At 40.2% G+C, this 20,917-nt stretch overlaps 2 protein-coding genes across 2 annotated transcripts in view; both read right to left on the reverse strand.

The window, feature by feature from the left end:
• LOC311040388 (NACHT, LRR and PYD domains-containing protein 3-like) overlaps positions 1-1,711 on the reverse strand; it is a 75,070-nt gene extending 73,359 nt beyond the window's left edge. The window contains exon 1 of the mRNA XM_084050642.1: positions 1,573-1,711. The gene's annotated coding sequence lies outside the window, so the exon portion shown is untranslated. The remainder of the gene's footprint in view (positions 1-1,572) is intronic.
• A 6,158-nt stretch (positions 1,712-7,869) lies between these two features.
• LOC311042048 (peroxisomal carnitine O-octanoyltransferase-like) overlaps positions 7,870-20,917 on the reverse strand; it is a 39,456-nt gene continuing 26,408 nt past the window's right edge. Inside the window, exons 13-18 of the mRNA XM_084052579.1 lie at positions 17,934-18,057; positions 15,744-15,822; positions 14,567-14,660; positions 12,572-12,691; positions 11,195-11,712; positions 7,870-11,028 (exon numbers count right to left, since the gene is read on the reverse strand). Coding sequence (XP_083908705.1) covers positions 11,592-11,712; positions 12,572-12,691; positions 14,567-14,660; positions 15,744-15,822; positions 17,934-18,057 — 538 coding nt within the window. The 3' untranslated portion in view covers positions 7,870-11,028; positions 11,195-11,591. The remainder of the gene's footprint in view (positions 11,029-11,194; positions 11,713-12,571; positions 12,692-14,566; positions 14,661-15,743; positions 15,823-17,933; positions 18,058-20,917) is intronic.

The raw sequence follows: 20,917 nt of genomic DNA on the forward strand, positions 1-20,917 counted from the left end.
TGGTACGCGACCAAGATGAAAAGACATGTCATAGAGAAGGAGATTGAGATAAATGGACACAGACAGACAGACAGACAGACAGACAGACAGGTTAAAATGTGATAATTAACATAAATGATTTGGTTTAGAGGCTGTGTGGTAATGACCCCTGATTAAACTCAATGCTTAAGACAAAGATACACACATAACTGGACAGGGCCCACTTCAACTGACCAGTTCTATGCAGGGCCCACTTCATAAAAGTGAGGACTTAACCAGAGTCCTCCTCAAACAAAATAATACTGTAAATGATAAATAACCATAGTCCTACAGGCCTCATCAATAATGTCTACCTATGACAACTTATGTTAGAGTGTACATACCAACCCCAACTTACTCTCACGCACAGAGAGAGAGAGGTCGTTGTTATTTAGTCACAAGCTCTTGTTAATAGACCCATTAACAGACGACGTCACACTGATAAGAACCAGTATGCGCGCGCAGGCCGGCACCAAATTAACCCCATTCTGTCATGTCTTGCTAGGACGCATCTCACTAGCCAACACACAAGAGGAGGTTGAATGAACTTAAACCCCGAAACAATGGGTGCGTTCGAAAATACAGCACTGAGCGCACTGGCCAATACAAACTAGGCTAATAGACAGGTTTCCTGTTAGTAAACATGAGAGGATATGACCGCGCAGAGGAGGGGGAAGCCTATAGAGGGCGCCATTACCCGCAGCAGCTCTGGTCAAATGTCCATTCATAAAAGAAATGATCTTCACCGGGTTTAATGAAAGTAGATTAAATTATGCAGTTTGTAATACCTTGTTTACTCAATAAAAATGATTTGTCGGAAGTTGGATCTGTTTGTATATAATAGCAGCATTATGCCTATTATGCCTATAATAGCAGAATTATGGCTATCTAACTCCCGAACATAACAACAGAGTGAACGGCGCAACAATTCGTTTCCCCCGAGCATGCGCAGATTGCGCATTCTGCTCTGTGATGACGTCGCGCGGAAATCGGTCTATAGGCGAGTGTGCTCCGGTGTGTAATTTCCGAACGCACCCATGTTGGGAATCAATTGATTGCATGAAACAATCACCTGTGCGTCCAGTCTCAATGTTGGTAAACAAACAATTGGTTCTATAGTTTTCATGGGTTCAATATATTTTTGAAAAAAATAATAAACATTGCAATGTTGCAATGGAGATACGAGGTTTCAGCCCAACATGCTGCAGATTCAATAACTATAGTCTCCTCCTCTGTCCAACACATAGTTAACTACAACATACCACACTACAGTATTAATCTGATGCAGTGGAATCATTAAAACAACATACTTTCGTGGTTTTCAAACAGTAAAATGTTACTGTAACCCAGAGAGTATGCTACACTTTGAAAAATATTATTGAAACTTTTTTTAAACACATTGATAAATTAACACTTAACACAAAGAACATGAAATTATAAACAAAACAAAAATATATATGTTTTTGTTGTTTTTCAAACAAAGACATACACAGTATAATTCAGGTGTGTCCGTTAACCGTTATGTTATAAATGTTATAAAGTGTATTCACCAACCTGATGACAGAATGAATGCAGCTGCTGTCAACACACACACAGCTGAGAGGAGACCACTCATGATGAAGATCAATAAGTTATCGACGATAAACTATAGTCCTAATCAACAATAGACTACAATGAACAACACTCACACCCGTTGATGGCGGAGTGAAGTGGAGATTTGTTGTTTTTCCTTGAAAGACCACCCTCTTCCTGATAAACTCATGACGTGTCCTGTGGTCCACTCTGTCAGAGTGTCAGTAACTGTGTATCTCACATAGACTGTACAGCACCATGTCTAAACTGTAGTAAAAATAAGAATATCATTTTGCTATTCACCAAAACAAAGACGGTTTTATGATGTTTAAAGACTATTCTCTGCAGTGGGCAGCCTCTCAGAACTCCACCTTTTGTGTAAAGTACACTTTTTATCCAGCAAATTAAATATGTCCTCCAGACTGAGATTATAAACTGCGCCACATACAGATCCGCTTAATAGAAAAGTGCCGTTAACTAAACCCGTAGGGAGCGAAGTTTGGTGGACATTATTTTATTTTCCGGCTAAAAAAGTGTATTTTACAAAAGGAGGAGTTCTGAGAGGCTGCCCACCGCAGAGAATAGTTTTAAAACATGATAAAAACCGTCTTTTTTTATGAATAGCAAAATTATATTCTTTAAATGTACTACAGTTTAGACATAGTGCTGTACAGTCTATCTGAAATACACAGTTGATGGCAGAGCGTAGGATTCACACGTTTTATGACTGTTGGGGCATTCCACATTTTTGTGGCATAGAACAAATTTAACCCCTTGTTGGAGCCAACAGCCAAGCCTTCCAATTGCAACAAGAAAAAAAAGTCAAATATTTGGAATGTTTAATATTTTATATCTTTGGGGGTCCCTGGCACAAAATCTACATTCAGATGGGGGTCCCCGGGAAAAAAAGCAAATTAATTTGGGGGTCCTTGACATGTTTGAGAACTAGGATTTAAACAAAATTAAAATCACCAAACCATTGAGCTGGGTATGGGGGTGTGAAGAAACAGTGGATTAAATCTGTATTTGTGTGAATCATTATTATTATTATTATTATTATTATTATTATTATGATTATTATTATTATTATTATTATTTTTATTATTATTACTATTATTATTATTATTATTTTCTTTAAAAGTGGAGTTGGCTTTTATTAAATCTAGTGACGTTGTGGGGTAGCTAGATCGAGGACGAGGCGAGGAGACGATGTGCAAGATGCCAGCTCAAACACACTGAGCCCAGTTTCTTCCAAAGAAGGCGCGAGTGGAGGAAGCGAGGAGAGTGAGCGAGTTTGGGGGATTGGAATTTTAGCTGTGTCCTCAAGTGACCTCATAGAGCCCATCCCTTCTGCTCTGCTCTCCAGAACCACACTGAAAACAGACCCCAGATCAGTTTGGATGTGAGCGTGTGACTTGAAAAGCGGTGCCATGCAACACAACACAACACAACACACAGACCCCAGATCAGTTTATAATGCAGTGCATGTGCACACGGGGGTGAGACACCAGGGGGCGCAGTTTTTCAACATTTGGAGCATAATAGTCCAGATGTCCTATTTTTTTTCTCTATCTTTCCCCACACTATTTACTATTAGAATAAAAGTCCCTTTATGTGTTTAAATCAGGTTAGGATCAGTCAGTGGTAATGAAGAGGTTAACAACATGTCTGTGGTCACTGTCTGCAACCAGATTATCTATGGTTATTAGTTATGTATTTGTTTAGCATAATTGCAAAACAAACATAAACCAACAACATTAATCACCATTCACCATAAACAGTTCACAACTCAATAAAAACAATAAGTGTCAGTGCGCCTACGTATGTCAGTGTGTCTGATTGAATACTTTATTTAGAAGTTTGCAGAAAAAAAGCACATGAAAGTACAGTTTAAAATACAAGGTGAACTAAATAGGATTGAAAAGCTGAAAGCTTAATGTCTTGTTTCAAATGGGGTCCTCATGTACTCAATTCATTCTCAAACTTTTTCATTTCTTTTTTTTTTACTGTTACATTTTATCCCCCGATTTTGTAACCCTTATTTTTCACCCGGTGCCAATTTTGTAAGTGATCCTGGGCGCTACGCTCCCCTCACCAGCCTAGGGAGGCCAGGGCCGAGCTCATGCCTCCTTCAATGCATTAGAGCCAACTGAACATCTTGTCGCCTGACAGGGGAGTGTTTCCCCGGTAGGACGTAGCGTGTGGAAGGAACGTTATTCCAAGTACAATTTTGAGGTATTTTTTGTTTACTGGAGTATTTAACATTTTCAGTACTTTTACTTCTACTCCACTAGGCAAATATTGTACTTTTACTCCACTACAATTATTTGAAAACTTTAGTTACTAGTTACTTTGTATATTTGTATTATTATTACAAATCATAAATTACCCACTTCAGCCCTACATACATTTCAGCCATTTGAAAATAGCCGATCTACAAGCTCATAATGTGTCGCGATGCGACGCATTGTGAGCTTGTAGATCGGCTATTTTCAAAATATTTTTATACATTTTAAAAGTTGGGAAATGGGAAATTCTGCATAATGAGTAATTTCTATTTTTGGTACTTTAAGTACAGTTTGATTCCAATACTTTTATACTTTTACTCATGTACATTTTGAATTCCGGACATTTACTTAGAACAGAGTATTTCCACATTGCAGTAGGGATAGTAGCGCCCAGGATTACATAGGCAATTGGCACTGGGTGAAAAAATATGGGTTACAAAATCGTGGGATAAAAATTATAGGAAAAAAAAAAAAACGACTTTTGTTCTACCAAAGTGTTGTACAGAACATTTCATCAGCACTACAGAACAAACGATAGTAAACAATACATGCAAACAGTTCACACACATAAAAGATAAAACAGGATAATTATGAGGGGGATTCATATGCTTGTGAGCAGAACAGAGTCTTGAGCCTGGATTTAAAAGATTCAATGCAGAAGAGCATCTCTGAAAGCGAAACTTGTCGAACAGAGGCAGAAGGATTACAGTTACAGCAGCAGAAGACCCTACCGGGTGCAATTCCTGTCAGGTAAGAACAGGAAACTGAGGGTACAACTTCCACAGGCTCACCAAAATTGGACGATAGAATATTGGGAAATTGATGCTTGGTCTGATGAGTCTCAACTTCTGCAGTGACATTCGGATGGTAGGGTCTGAATTTGACGCCTACAAGATCACAGAATGGATCCATCCTGCCCTCTATAAAGTGTTCAGGCCACATGCAAGGTCTCTTAAATCACCTTTTGTTCCCCATTCTGATGGTTGGTTTCAACTGCAGAAGTTCTTCTTGACTCTGTGTGCATGCCTACATGCATTAAGTTGCTGCCATGTAATTGGCTGATGTGTAATTTGCGTTATGAAGTGGTATATATTTATATAAATAGACAGCTAGCTAAGTTGAGATTGTCATATATATTGCATTGATCAATGCCTTATCAATGTTTCATTCCGCAAGCCACTCAGTTTTCACATTACAGGTCTGCAAAGCTCCACAGCTGTTTCTCGCCTTTGTAGAAACTGGCTTTATGTTTAACTTTGGTGTGTGGGTGGTCCTATTCTTTAAGTTAACTTTGGTGTGTGGGTGGTCCTATTCTTTAAGAGACCATTTTCTTTTATTTTCTCTTAATGAGACGATCGAGTTGTTGTTTGAGGTAACATTCGCCATTGTTGAACTACAGGCTACTGTAGATCAAGTGTTCCCAAACCTTTCAGCTCTTCTCCATCAAGTTGATCACGGAGGGTGAGGTGGGATGTGGCGCTATAGGGAGCACCACTCATAAACCACGTGAGGGTATCGCCCATATGGAGGAGCCGCCAATGTTCACTTAGGTTCTACAAGTATTAGACTTACGATATGATACGATAGTACTTTATTGTCAGCTCACACTGAAAATTGTCTTGCGACCCAGCAGCCCTGCATGAAACAGACATACACACATTTGACATAACACATGAAACAAAATCTAAATTACATACATAAAACATAAAAAAAGAGCAATGTCCACCGCTCATAATCGTTTCCATGTTGAAAAATGTTCACCCATTTTCAAATATTACAAAAAAAAACTGAAATAGCAGAACTACAAGCTTTCTACGTGTCACTTTGTGCCGCGTTGTAAGCTTGCAGATCGGCTATATCTGCTATTTTTACATGTATAAAATGATTAAATATGTCAATATTTTCTTTGTATGGTTAAATTATTTGTCATATTTGCCCTGTGCACATTTTTGATTACAAAGCCTAAAAGGCAAACAGAAATTAAAACAAATATCCATATCTTCCAATGTACAACAATGGCAAACACACAATTAAATCGTTAATCGCAATTATTATTACGTGTGACAATTAATCATCAACTTAAATTTGTAATCGTGACAGCCCTACTTCTTATGCAAACTGACAGGGATCGAATTTGTCTTTAGTTATACTAACAAGATGTAACTTCTTTCAAGTGATTTCAGTATAACTAACAAGATGTTGTAACTTCTTTCAAGTGATTTCAGTATAACTAACAAGATGTTGTAACTTTCAAGTGATTTCATAATCACTGAAGTGAGAGCTATGGGTCTATAATCCTTATTCTTTTGGGCGTTGGATTGTACTGACATTTTGTTAACATGAGACTTAACACTGTAATGAATAAAGAACAACACTGTAATGAATAAAGAACAGGACAGAGACATGAAACACTTTTATTATTTTATTTGTCACTACATTCATACTCATTTCCTGTCAATACCGTTATCTGTTGATACCAACAACAACTTCTTATTTGATTGAATAACAATTTTCCAATTGTAAAAGAATGCCAAACATTTTCAAATGTTTGGCATTTGAAAACGTGTTTCGGATTCCATAAACTACAGAAGAATGGTAACACGTAGACTGGGCAAGGGGATGGTTGGCAACCTTCCGATTCCTAGATGACCTACAGTTGATCACATTCTAAATTTGTGTCATATTAGCTACTGCAGGCTCATTGGCATGCTTCTATAGAAGTTTAACCACCCTAAACCTTATATGGTTGACCGGAGTTAGGGATCTATTTGGATCCCTTTTTTGTTATTGAGGGGAACGTTTCACTGGAAACACTCTGTTACACCAGTGGGTCTAAAGTTGGGGTCCAGGGACCCTCATGGGCACACACGTGTGTGTGAGTGTGTGTGTGTGTGTGTGTGTGTGTGTGTGTGTGTGTGTGTGTGTGTGTGTGTGTGTGTGTGTGTGTGTTTGTGTGTGTGTGTGTGTGTGTGTATATATGCACAAATAGGCAAAAAAAACGTATGGGCATGCGTGCATGCGTGCCCACCCGCTCCTGCCTCCTGTCTAGGCCCAGCCTACGCTAGCGTTCTGGCTACGCCACTGCTCACAACGCATCCCGTTACGGATGCTGGGGTTTAAGTGGACAAGGGTCACAGTAGTGAGATATATTGCAGATCATTACACTTCTATACACAATCTACGACACAGCGGTGTGCCGGAGTATAGCATAACATTCACCAAATCTGGAGTCAGTCCTCACAGAGGTACATTAAAGAGTAGCCTCCATATTACAGCCTTGGTGGTTATTTAGAAAGGCATACGATGCAGAATAACATTTTCAAGCTTCCAGAGGATCCAATTTGAAACATAATGAATCCGACATCATGACGACTGCGTAGGGGAGATAAGTGTTAAACTGAGTGAGTTACAGGGGTTTTGCTCTAGAAAATATCCCTATATCTTTATCAATTTGTATCCCTGAGGAAGAAATTGATACTTTGCAAAATAGCCATTTGTTTGGGGTGAAAAGCTCTTTTATTTATTTTTCATAAGGCTCACCAGATCAAACTACTGGAAAATAACATATCTAATTTGATTACAATATGTTTGGTAAATGTACAACAACTATCGGTGATAGGAGAGACCATATTTTGCAAAGCCTGATCGTTGTGTTCATGTTCATAATTGTACCCGTCTGGTGGAGTCAGTTCCTACACATTAAAACATAGGAGAATAGCCAAATAGACATTATTTTGTGCACGGATGCCATTTTCTTTACCAGCTGAGAATGCAACCATGCAGAGAATGCTTGCCAGCTGTACCTCAGCTAACACAAGCTAATACTGTTAAATCATTTAACCAAGTTGTTAAGAAAACCTCTCATCTCAGTTAGAATCACTGCGGAAAGCACACTATTACATTCAAATCACTGATTCGATTGATGTTAGTACATTAGTAGGACATAACTGCAACAAATTGATTGAAGTAACTGCAACAAATTGAAATAAAATCAAGGTAAAACTATAAGACATAAATCATTGGATGCAGCCAAGCTGCACCTTTGCATTGATCTGTGCTCAACATTAAACACGATTACTTCCAAGTAAGTTCAAGGCCAAAAACAAAAAGGCCAGTAGACTGAAAGTGTGGTCAGTTGCATAAACTCACAGTAATACAGTACTGGCCTCAGATTAGTCTTAACCACTATATGGTTCACCGGAGTCCCTCAGAGCTCTATATTAGCGGCTTTTTTGTTTTCTGTTATTGAGGGGTAAGCTTTTGCAGGGAAATGGCCTCGAGCTATTGAGCTTGTCGATCTACTATGTTCTGCAAAAGCTTTCCCCACAATACGAAGGCTGGGGTTTAAGTGGTTATACCTGATTTCATACTTTGTCATATCACAGCATCTTGTGCCAAAAATAGCAAAGATGCCAAAAATAGCAGATCTACAAGCTCTGAGCTTGTAGATCTGCTACAAGCTCAAGATTTTTACAACAGTAAAAACGTGATATTTCTGTTAATATACGTTTTGAAATTTGAATAGCTCTATACTCTAATCATTGCTGAGTGTTTGCTCAGTAACAGGGGTTTCCCCGTCTCTCCAACTCTTAAAGCATAAAATAAATGTTCAGGTTGGGATACCAATTGTATCCAGTCAGGAGAGAGAACTCATACAGGATACAGGATAAACAAGTTAATTTGGAAGCGATGACATGACAAATGAGCAGACAAAATTGGAACTGGAACACTATGAAATGAATGCTGACATAAATGATCTTTGTGGAGTTCTCTTTCGGATACATGACAGGATGAAATTGGTATCCCACCTGAAAATGTATTTTGTATTTACTAATGAGCTGGAGAGATGGGTAGATCCCAGTTACTGAACAAACACATTTATAGCATTGATTACTATCACAATACGAAGCGTTAACGTTCTAACAAAAAACATACGCCCTTTAAGAAACCCCTATGAGTCTGTGTGCAGCATAAAAATTAAGGCCAACTCATTTTGTGGCACACAGTTATCTCCCCTCCATTCCGAATGAAATTGTCATGCTTATAGCAAAACATCCAAGAAATGTAGCTAGCATCTTTCTTTTCTAATCTAGGGCTTGTTATGTCAGGAATATATGGCAACCATTTGACCATGTTTCCTGCCATCAAAAGAAGGCTATCTGACCAAACATCATGTGAACTGTAAAACAGACATGCATTTTGCATGTATAGTTTCTATCTAATGTATGTTTAATAGGCTCTGTGCACAGCAGCTAAATTGGAAGAAAACATTGGATACATATACTAACTAAGGTTGTGTTCCATTCAGTTCAAACAGAGTCAGGATGCTGATATTGTGCATGTTGGCTCACTGGACACACTCTGCTACACCAGTGGGTCTCAAAGTGTGGTCCAGGGACCCTCATGGTTCCTTGAGGGGGTTCCAAATGGTCCCTTACGGGCATGGCGGTTTAATGCGCTACGCAGACCACACAATTGCGTGGAGCCCCGAGGGAGGGGGGCTGCCCCCTAAAGGTCAACGATTCAGTGGCCGTTCCGTAGCAGTTGATTTTTTCTAACCTCTATTTCCAGTAGTACAATTTCAAAATAAAACATGTGTTGAATGATCACATTCCAAATATAGATTTAAAAAAAAAGGGCTCTCGTTTTGAAATGCTTTTTTTTAACTAGAGGCCCCTTGATGACGTTGGTCAAGCCTGCGTTCTTCCGTGCATAAAAACAACACAGACATAATGGAATATAAAAACAAGACTTTGGGGCAAACGTTCATATTTACCACGCTCTCTGAAACCAAGGCAATGTAGGCCTCATGGCCTATGGAACAAAAATGCGTTCTCTCTCGTCATCCTTTGCAGCAGGTGAGTAATTCATCTAATGCTGGCTAAAGTTGCCTACGGATACAGAACTTTACAGTATACATTCTGCACTGCACGCAGTGATGCGTCACATTGTCTCAATTAAATTGTCTGCCGTCATAAATGTAGTTGTCAAAACGGAGGATATTTAAAATGCTCAAATATTAATATGGCATTAGCTCTTCTCTTGTTGCACAAATGTATGTGGTCTACTCAGCACTGAAATGTTTGTAAATGTAGGCTAAATATGTAGGCTATATATTTAGTCATGAAGACAAGCTTGCAGATAAGCATTTTTTGGGAAAATCCCAGATATCTATTGGCAAATTACTTGGAATGTATTTCTGTCTGTATCCGAGTTAAGTTCAGTTAAGTTCTCCTTAAAAGTTGTTGAAAGTAGTTGGCGTTCTGCTGTAGGTATGTGCTCTCCTTAAATTAATCTAAACATCTAAAATAATTGGTTAGGTAATTAATCCCAACTAAAATGACAGCAAATAGGCTTCCTCTACGTCATCACATCAATTTGTGATCAGTATGACCTTAATTAAAGCATCTTTCTGAACTCCAATCCTCCTGTACCAATGCTTTAAGTTAAAATTCTATGGGGGAATGCTGATATTATGTTTAATTTGTACGATAAAAACCTTAATTAAACTGCACTTTTACACTGCACTGTCCATACTCAAGTTCATACTCAATTATGACAATTTTTCAGTACAGGTATTGTACAGTTGGGGGGGGGGCAAACTTAAGCTTTGCTTGGAGCCCCCAACTTGCCACTGCTTACGGGTGTGTAACTCTGAGAGTTATGGGGGTCCTTTAAATTAAGAAGTTTGAGAGCCACTGTGCTACACTAAATGGAACAGAGCCATGATTAGTATAAGTGGGCCTCTTCCTTACTTCCGGTCCGGACCGTCACAGGTCTTACCAATTTCTTTCCAATATGGCTGCTGTGCATAGAGCCTATTGCTATGTGTCCACACGTTTTATGCACACTGTCTCCCCCTTCCGGCAGAGCAGCCATATTATGAAGACATTCACAGGTATTACCAATGATACTAATGAAGGCTCTGTTCCATTCTGGTCAAACAGAGTCAGGGTGCTGATATTGTGTGCATGTTGGCTCACTGGAAACACTCTGCTACACCAGTGGGTCTACAGTTGGGGTCCATGGACCCTCATGGGCTTCCAAATGGCCCCTTATGAGTTACGGGTCCATTTGGTTCCATTTGTACACTCTCAGAGTTATAACGGGGGTCGTGGAAACCACTGTGCTACACTAAATGGAACAGAGCCTTCATTAGTATCAATGCTCTGAGGAAGGCTCATAGCCGAAACGCGTAAGCGTTCACTTTATTGGTGTGCCAATAAAAAAGTGGAAATGTGGGTAATTTGTCATTTAATTGACATTTTTGGATGTGCTACCTTTTTGGATTTTTTTAAAATTCCTTTTTTTGATACCTTCATTAGTATCATTGGTAACACCTGTGAAGGAAGTGATCATATGGCTGCTGTGCATAGAGCCTAGTTTAGCAATGTACTTGACATTGCTATTCAGAGCAGATTATATACAGTAGTGCTTATTCGTACTTTGTCGTACGACAGTGTCACGTGCTGAAAGTAGCAGATCTACAAGCTCATAACAAGCTCGATAAGTATAAATCGGGCTCAAGTCAGTCTTGCATTAGTCAATAAGGAAGTGTGTTTTATGCATCCGGTTAAAGTCAGCTGTCAAGTTTCACCAAACGTTTTCCTTTAATCAAAGTGTAGAGCAGTTTTATGCAACTGGTCGGTGCTGGGATCAGCTACACTGTGGACGTTGTACTGAGCTGGCCTGGGGTCAGTGGATCAGTCGGTTTTACAGCTGTGAGGTGGTGGCTAGGTGTAGGATATCCTGGAAGGAGGCGCACAGGTTCTGGTAGAACCGCTCTGCGTCTGTCTGGGGGTCCGATTTCCACGCCGTGACAGAAGCCACGATCCTGAAGTCAAAGACAGAGACGTTAAATATCATTGCTGTCGGGCAGAAACCATGCAGCTAATTCCATTTTTCCGCTTTTGCATTTTTTTCCATAAATCGGTGCTATGGAACACCCTTTACATCTGTCTGTTGGTAAAAAAAATATTGAACCAATAAAAAGTATTAAAAGGCGCTTCTGACAAAAGCTGCTAACTCCATTGGATCCTCAAACTTTCTGCTAACCTAGCCAACACCACCAAAGGGGGGTGGAGTTAGCTGGTCTTGCTGGCTCCAGGCTCCACCCTCTTTTGTGAGCTTGGAGGTCCATTCAGCTGTTCTTATCAATGATGAACAAAACCTCCTAACTAGCACTTTTGTCTTGTTCTTTTCATTTCCTGAAAAATGTACATTTTGGAGTTAGCTGGTTTCTGCCCAACAGCAGAGATATATAGAATGTGTTGGTGCTCTTCAACTGAGCAAGATGTACTGTGTTCTAATGCACTGATTCCCAAACTTTTTATAGCTCGAGACCCAAAAGACACAGTTGATGTCTCCCCGGGACCCAAACTAGCGAATCTACAAGCTCACAACAGTGTGAGCTTGTAAATCTGCTATTTTCACTACTTTTTTCATTCATGGAATTCCTTTGATTTCATGAATTTCTTTTGAACTTCATACTTGAAATAATTGTATTTAATTATCATAAATCACAAAACTATTTTTGAAAAATTAAAAAATACAGTTGTAGGAAACATGCACTGAAAAATGTTTTTTTAAATAAAAATGTTAGTAAAAAAATACTTGTGAACGGTTGCCGCCCTAATGTTTGCAGAAACACCGCTATGATGTATGCACACAGGGTTCTACATCAGTCCGCTCACCTGTCGTCTCTAATGCGGTAGAAGACGCCATAACCATGGTGCACCATGGGAGCTACGGCGCCCAGAACAGTAGTGTAACCCACCAGACTGGAGGACAGCACAAAGTTACCCCCACCACCACTGTAGAACACAAGACACATACAGAGTTAATTTTGACAGCAAATGTTGTTTTTAGTCATAGTCTTTTGAATACAATTCCATGTTTTGTTAACTGACATTTTTTAGTTTTAGTTGACTAAATTTCATGACATGTTAGTCAACTAAATCTACAGTTGATTTAGTCGACTAAAATGTATGTTGGCAGGCCGTGATGGCGTCATAATGCCTGATATATATTAGCTGTTTGGCGAAAATAGACGATCTACAAGCTTACAACGCGGTGTGAGCTTGTAGATCGGCTATTTTCTGAGTGTGACACCCACACACAGCCTAGTTCTTCCCTAACATTTTTGTCTAGTCTTTATTTGTTGATGAAATTATCAATATATTTAGTCATAGTTTAGGTCATCTTAGCTGTTTTTTTTAACGCTGGTAGACACAAGTCACAAACATGCACATAGTCAGTGTTACATTTCTCGACTAAAACTATAACCGGCAACTACCTTTTTCCACTGACGAAAACGACATAAAAACTATGACTAAATATATTGACAATTTTGTCAACAAAATAATAACTAGGAAGGGTTAGGAAGGGACTAGTGGAGAAGTAGGCTGCACTAGCGCTCCTGTTTTCGTGTATAGAGGGGCGGGTGTATAGAGGCGCGGAGAGATTGCGCCTGATCCCATTGGTTCACCGATCTGTCCGTCAACCCCCGCCCCGTTAACACAACATTACGAGCGGCGCCCACTGCACTCTGGTTGGTTGGGGAAATGAAACACTTCCCATACCGGGTACACCGACGTGCTCCTCCAGGCTTTTATTTTTTTAGTAAAACTAAACAATAAAAGCCTGGAGATCGAGGCTAGTGGAGAAGAGATCCAGGAGAACTAAGACACGTCATTTCATGCTTGGTTGTGCGGGTGGCACGATTGTGCAGGTGTCCGATCTACAAGCACACAACGTGCCAGAGGTGCATCGTGAGCTTGTAGATCGGCTACTTTCGGTAAACAGGTAAGTATACATTAGAAGTTATGACGCCGCCACAGTTATCTTTTTTTTACAAGCCAAGAACAGTAGTTAATACATGAGGAAGTTGTCATTACTGTAGATGGAAACACTACTCAGCTATTTAACCCATTAAGACCTGAAGAAGCATCTGTGTCACTTTTTGATTTGAGCTAAAAATCATTATTTTACACTTTGGCTATTCAAAAATAGCAGATATACAAGCTCATAGCGCGGCACTCGGTGCCGCGCTATGAGCTTGTAGATCTGCTATTTTTGAGAAATCGTTAAAATCTGTGCAAATCTTTGAGTATACATATTTTTTAACGAACATTTGTACTCAAATCTTTGCTTCTGGGGGTCCTTGGAACAAAATATTTTGAGATGGGGGTCCACGGCCAAATACATATAATTTCGGGGGTCCTTGACATGAAAAAGATTGAGCACCACTGGCATAGAAACACACGTTTTTCAGAATACTGTTGGGATTCAGAAGACATTAGTAAGAATCAGCCTCAGGTCTTAAGGGTTAATAGTAGTAGCTGAACCATGCAAAATTCTAATTGTGATTGTGAATTGTTGCTATCTGTTTATATGTAGAGCATGTATGTATGTATGTATGTATGTATGTATGTATGTATGTACGTATGTACGTACATACGTATGTATGTATGCATGTCACTCTGCAACCACCAGAGGGGTGCAAGGAACACCAAAACAAACTGAAACAGCCACACAGCTCCGCCTTGCACAACTTTCGGTCGGTCTATTTCCAATGTATTTCAGAGCCTCCAGTGGCATCGCGCAGATATCCATATCCCAACACGGAACATTACAACCCAACGTGTGGTCTGTTTTGTGTATTTCTGATAAGGTAAGTGTCACTGTACCTCTTGGCAAACATTGGATCCAGGAATATGTCTGGCGTGGGTATTCCCTCCTCCCCGGCGATCAAGGCCAGGCCTAGCAGGTGTCTGTCAAACCCTGGGAACAACATCACTCTGTTTGATGTGAGACACTGGAACTGTTGAGCACACTCACATACCTCAACCTCCCCCCCCTACGCGAACAGCCTTTTTGCATGTAGTTGGGGGAAGCCTCGCCCCGACTTCGGGCGGGGACTTCTTTCCTCTACATTAGAAGAGTTAGGACGTCACATTCTAATACAGCCCGAATACCCTATTTCAGCACCGGCCTCAGTGGCGCACCTCGCTAATCATTAGACTATAATTCCACTACCACTGAGAGTCTGGGTTCGACTCCCGCTTGGGACAATACTTTTTCAAACAACCGCAGACTACTTTTTTTCGCCGATAAAGTATAGTTTTGGACCATGACTCAGCAGACCTTGAGGCCGAGGAGTCGCGCCCGAGCGCCTCCAGGCGCGAGTGCCCGCGACGACCGGCTGATGGTCTGCTAGTCGACTAAGCGCCGTCCGAGTTATGTACCGATAGGCACAGAATCGTAAATGATGTTGTGGGGACTGCGTTTGCCCCTCTATGGTTTGCCCCAACTGCCACTCAGTGCACTAACATAGCTCATGTCGCCAGGCTCTCTCCCCACCCGCCCCCCCGCCCTCTTGCCTTCAACTACATGCAAAAAGGCTGTTCGCCACCACTACATTGCACAGAACAAAGGAATGACCCTGGCTGGATGCATATCAATGGTCCATTGTGTGACCTGTTAAGCAATTCATTCTGCTTTTTTTTATTGTTAACATTTGTGCATATCTTTAAACATATATATTTTTTAAAAGCGAACATTTGTAAAATATTTTGTTCCATGCAGGGGACCCCCCCCCCACCCCCCATAAGCAAAGATTTGAGTTACAAATGTTTGCTTTAAAAATATATATATATTCAAAGATATATATATGTTTTCACGATTTTTCAAAAATAGCAGATCTACAAGCTCACGGCATGGCAAATGAGCTTGTATATCTGCTATTTAAATAGCCAAAGACATCTAAAATGACAGAGATGCGTCCCCGGACTGAATGGGTTACGTACTGTTCTGAAGCAGTCAATGCAGTAGTACAGAGACACACTGTAACACATAGTAACTGACCCTGTGCATTCTGGGCTTCGGACATCAGTTTGTTGTGTGTGTTGAGGGCCAGCAGCAGAGCCTTCCTCCTGGCATCAGTCTGACAGAGAAACAACAACAAACACATTGTAGTCAGTGGTTCTCAACGTGGGGTCTGGGGACCCCCCGAGGGGGCCTTGACGGGGTTCCAGGGGGTCCCCAGGTAAATGACTGATACGACTAGAGAACGTACAAGAATGTCTATTTTTTTAAATTGTTGATATAGTAGGGTACGCTTCTATGGATTCTACTGGTTCTACTGGAGTGTAGACCCGCTTCTTGCTGCCTTTCCAGACAATAGGCTCTATGCACAGCAGCCATATTGGAAAGAAATTGGGCCTCTTCTTACTTCCTTCACAGGTTTTACCAATGATACTAATGAAGGCTCTGTTCCATTCTGGTCAGGGTGCTGATATCGTGCATGTTGGCTCACTAGAAACACTCCATTTTGGTTCCCAAATGGCCCCTTATGGTGGGTGTGTAACTCTGAGAGTTATGGGGGTCCTTGAAAATAAGGCAACCACTATGCCACACCAAATGGAACAGAGCCTTAATTAGTATCATTGGTAACACCTGTGAAGGAAGTAAGGAAGGGGCCCAAATCATTCCCAATATGGCTGCTGTGCATAGAGCCTATGGCAGGTCGTTTCCGGTTGCCTTTCCAAGATGGTGGATTTGAATTGGCCGAAAAAGTGGCTTCAGAACGGGTCTGTAGAAACCAATGGGTGACGTCGCGGCTCCCTTCGTCCATTCATTTTTAAACTCTATGCTTAATCCATGAAGATACCCGAGATACGATTCTACAAATGTCAAGTTTTCTGTAAAAAGTACGTTCCTATATCAGTGGTGCTCAAACTTTTTCATGTCAAGGATCCCGAAAATTATATGTATTTTCATCTCAAAATATTTTGTTTCAGGGACCCCCCCCCCCCCCCCCCAACCAGAAGCAAAGATTTGAGTTACAAATGTTTGCTTTAAAAAATATATATTCCAAGATTTGCAAAACTTTTCACGATTTTTCAAAAATAGCAGATCTACAAGCTCATAGCGCGGCACTCGGTGCCGTGCTATGAGCTTGTAGATCTGCTATTTTTTAATAGCCAATGAAATCTAAAATGACACAGATGCATTCCCGGTCTTAATGGATTGAAGCCTATAAACTTAGTGGACTATGGAGCCAACACAGGAGCCTATTGGCAAAATCCTTTTTTAACCCTCTGCACTTTAACCCTTCCATTGTGTATTTTTGACCCGTTTTCAAGTTTAAATAGGTAAAAAGTACCCTTTACATTTCTTTATTGGAACGAGGCTTCATGATATCCTCAGAAATAGCCATTTTAGCAAAACAAAATTATTTATCATAATTTTAATTAATTCTGATGGTCTCTATAAAAAAAAGTGACACTTGGTGTTAGGGCCCAAAATGACCTGGCAGAGAAGGGTGGCTCAATTCCCCCAAATTGTCAATATTCAATGTTTACATGTTTGAGAGTGAGAGAGACTTGTCCTCAATTAGCATTTGCTATCAGGAGTAAAATAAAGTTTGAGTTTATGAAAAATAAATGACTTTTTACCTTCTATGGTATACGGGTAATTTCGGACCCTAACACCACAAGTGTCACTATCGGTAATAATAATAACATTTTTTTAAGTAAAACAACTAAAACAAGTATTATTATTATTTATTTTTTTGGAAGTGTGTTCTAATTATTACTCTTAATTATTCTATTATAGCTAGATAACATCATTATCCATTGTCTTCATTATAGGAAATGTAATGAGTGAATTTTAACATTTTTATAATTGAAAACGAGATATATTGAAATATGAAACCCTAACCCTAACCCAACATAATATTTTTTTAAATTGTTTACATGGATATGAATGCATAACAAGTCAGCTATGAGGTGGGAGAAAAAAATATATAAATATTTTCTTAGTTCTTAGGGCTGAGTGAAATCACGGGTCAAATTTGACCCGCTAACACCACAAGTGGATGCAGGTTTCTAACACAATGCAATGGTTAATAATAATATTTTCTTCACCGAAAATAGCCGAACTGCAAGCTCACAATGCGTTTCGTGAGCTTGTTAAATCACCTATTTTCGCAAAATGTCCCCCCCCCCCTTCCCCTGAATAGGGTTAATAGTATAACACCGTGTGAACACTTACGGTGCATGTGGGGTCCAGCATGGCCTCGCACCAGCTCACAGCCTGGGCGGTACAAGGCCTCATGGTCTCGGTTCTCCCGTGATAGAACCTGCGGGTCATTGCCGTCTCATAGCAGCTGCCAGGCCTGAGACGAGGAAGAGACAGAAACAGGATAGTTTTATTTACTGTACATCATATTTTGTGTAAACCCATTCAATCCGGGAGGGCAATTTTTGAAATATCGTGAAAACTTTGAATATATTTTTTTATATTCAAAGATCTGCTATTTTTCAGAAATAGCAGATCTACAAGCTCGTAGTGCGGCACTTGGTGAAAATGAATGTTGGACTGTAGCTTTGTAGCTGCCAGTGCATCACACACGCAGCATGCAATGAAACATGACCGAGACATATCAAGATATTATAACACTGTAATCCCTAAAACCAACATGGTGACCATTGAAAAAAAACTCAAATAGGATCAGGTGACATCCCTATTCAGAGGAGCATGACATGGATCAACAGGTAGGACTGTCTTCAGAGCGACCGCGATAAACTGAGCGCCGGCCACAAAGAGGACCCCAGATGAGCAGGAATTTAATAGAGAAAGAAAATGATGTGCATTGCATTGTTGTTGACCTGAACTACAGAGTAGTTTTCTTTAAATCATATTTTGTGCGAACCCATTCAATCCGGGAAAGCATCTGTGTAATTTTAGATTTTAGCTATAACCATTATTTTATACTTTGGCTATTCAAAAATAGCAGATCTACAAGCTCATAGCACGGCACCGAGTGCCACACTACAAGCTTGTAGATCTTTTTTTTTTTAATCGTGAACATTTGGGCAAATCTTTGAATATATATTTTTCAAAGCAAACATTTTCAAGTCAAATCTTTTGCTTCTGGGGATTCTACAAATGTCTTCTAAATCCTATCATTTTTTTTCTCCTAAACTTATGTTGCTTTAATATCAGTGGTTCTCAAACTTTTTTCATGTCAAGGACCCCCAAAATGATATGCATTTGTCCGCGGGCCCCCATGTCAAAATATGTTTTTCCAGGGACCCCCAGAAGCAAAGATTCGACTTAAAAATGTATACTGTATTTTCAAAGATTTGCACACATTTTCACGAGTCATGATGAGCTTGTATATCGGTTATTTTTGAATAGCCAAAGAAATCTTAAAATGACACAGATGCGTTCCCGGATTTAATGGCTTAATGTGCAACCAGAGAATATAGGTCACCCCGGTTTCCTTATGTGAAAGCTGCACCATGTAAGAGTTACACCTCCAGAGTGTGTTTGCACTGAGAATATAATCTTTCTCCTCATTTTAAATGTCAGCGGAGAGAGAGAGATAAGAACCAATGCTGAAAAGAACCGATCTACAAGCTGTGAGATTGTTTATTTTCAGTAAGTGACGCCATCACACAACAGAGTATAAATGAGACTTGAGTCCATTGAATATGATCTGTTGCATGAGTTGGATTTTACCGACCTTATAAATAACATCTTAGAGAAAAAAAGGAGAAAGCCCTTATGACATCAGCAAAGATAAGTCAAATAGGCTATAACCTCGTTTCAGTCTCGTGTTTAGGTTTGATGCCTGGCCTTCGTTGCACGTTGAATAGTGATTTGAGCGGCGCAGACTGCTTGTAAACTAAATTGATGTCACCTTAACTGCTCTGTTTACATCGTCTTTGTGTGTTCTGTTCAATATGCTTGTCTAGCCAATCCGATTACTTAACTCTCTCAGTGCCAATGAAATAAAAAAATATGTTCATACTGTGCCAGAAATCCTTTTTTTTAAGTAAAAAGAAAGTGCTCAGGAGCCGAGATACAGCCTTTTTCAGTAATAAGTTAAACAAGAAGTGAATGGAGCAGCACATCTTCGGATCACGATATCTTAGGTTATGAACATTCTTTTTCCCAATTTTTTTTTTTACTCTGGATTTTTCGTTCTTGGCACTGAGGGCATTCAGAAAAAACTCGGGATAACTCGTTTTGTGGCACTGAGAGACTTAAAAGGGATAGTTCACCCCAAAAAATATATTTTTTTTTCTATCGATTAGTCACCCTATTCCTAAGCCAATATTTTGATGACCAGCGGACTGGCAGGCAGCGGTACCCGTAGGAGACATAAAGGAGACTCTTTGCGTCTCCTACCGGAACCGCTGCCGGTCATCCAATTATTGGCTTAGGAATGCGACAAAAACTACAAAAATAAAAAACTTTAAGGCCTAGTTTATTGGGTTTGGTGAGTTTGTGCCACTGTCTGAGCTACGAGACGTGGTGTTGCTCCAGACCTGCTGGTTATAGATCTGATCTCTCTAACATCCATCTTTCTATACGCTACATTACATGTGGACTTCAAAGACATTAAACGTTAAGAGTTGACAGCATCAGTTGTGTCCGGGGCGCTCGGGTTAGGTGGCACAGTGGTTATGTCCCTGTCCACCACCGCGGGTGTATTGGGTTCAAATCCACCGTGGTGCATCCTTTGGCTTTGTCGAGCGTCTATACGAACACAACTGGCCCGTGTTCGGGGAAGGGAAAACGGGCGGAGAGGGTGATATCACTGCGAGTCAGAAGGATGCACCAGCAGTGACAACTCAGAAATGTGTGTGGGGAGGAATTCATTGGCATAACGACTAAATAGGCTCTATGCACAGCAGCCATATTGGAAAGAAATTGGGCCTCTTCTTACTTCCTTCACAGGTGTTACCAATGATGCTAATAAAGGCTCTGTTCCATTCTGGTCAGGGTGCTGATAACGTGCATGTTGGCTCACTAGAAACACTCCATTTTGGTTCCCAAATGGCCCCTTATGGTGGGTGTGTAACGGGTCCATTTGGTTCCATTTGTACACTCTCAGAGTTAAGGGGGACCACTATGCCACTATGGGGCATAGTGGAGAGTTATGGGGGTCCACTATGCCACAATAAATGGAACTGAGCCTTAATTAGTATTATTGGTGGTAACACCTGTGAAGGAAGTAAGGAAGG

This window comes from Gymnoscopelus microlampas (genome assembly GCF_963454915.1).
Source record: "Gymnoscopelus microlampas genome assembly, chromosome: 3".
In the NCBI taxonomy this organism is placed as follows: domain Eukaryota; kingdom Metazoa; phylum Chordata; class Actinopteri; order Myctophiformes; family Myctophidae; genus Gymnoscopelus; species Gymnoscopelus microlampas.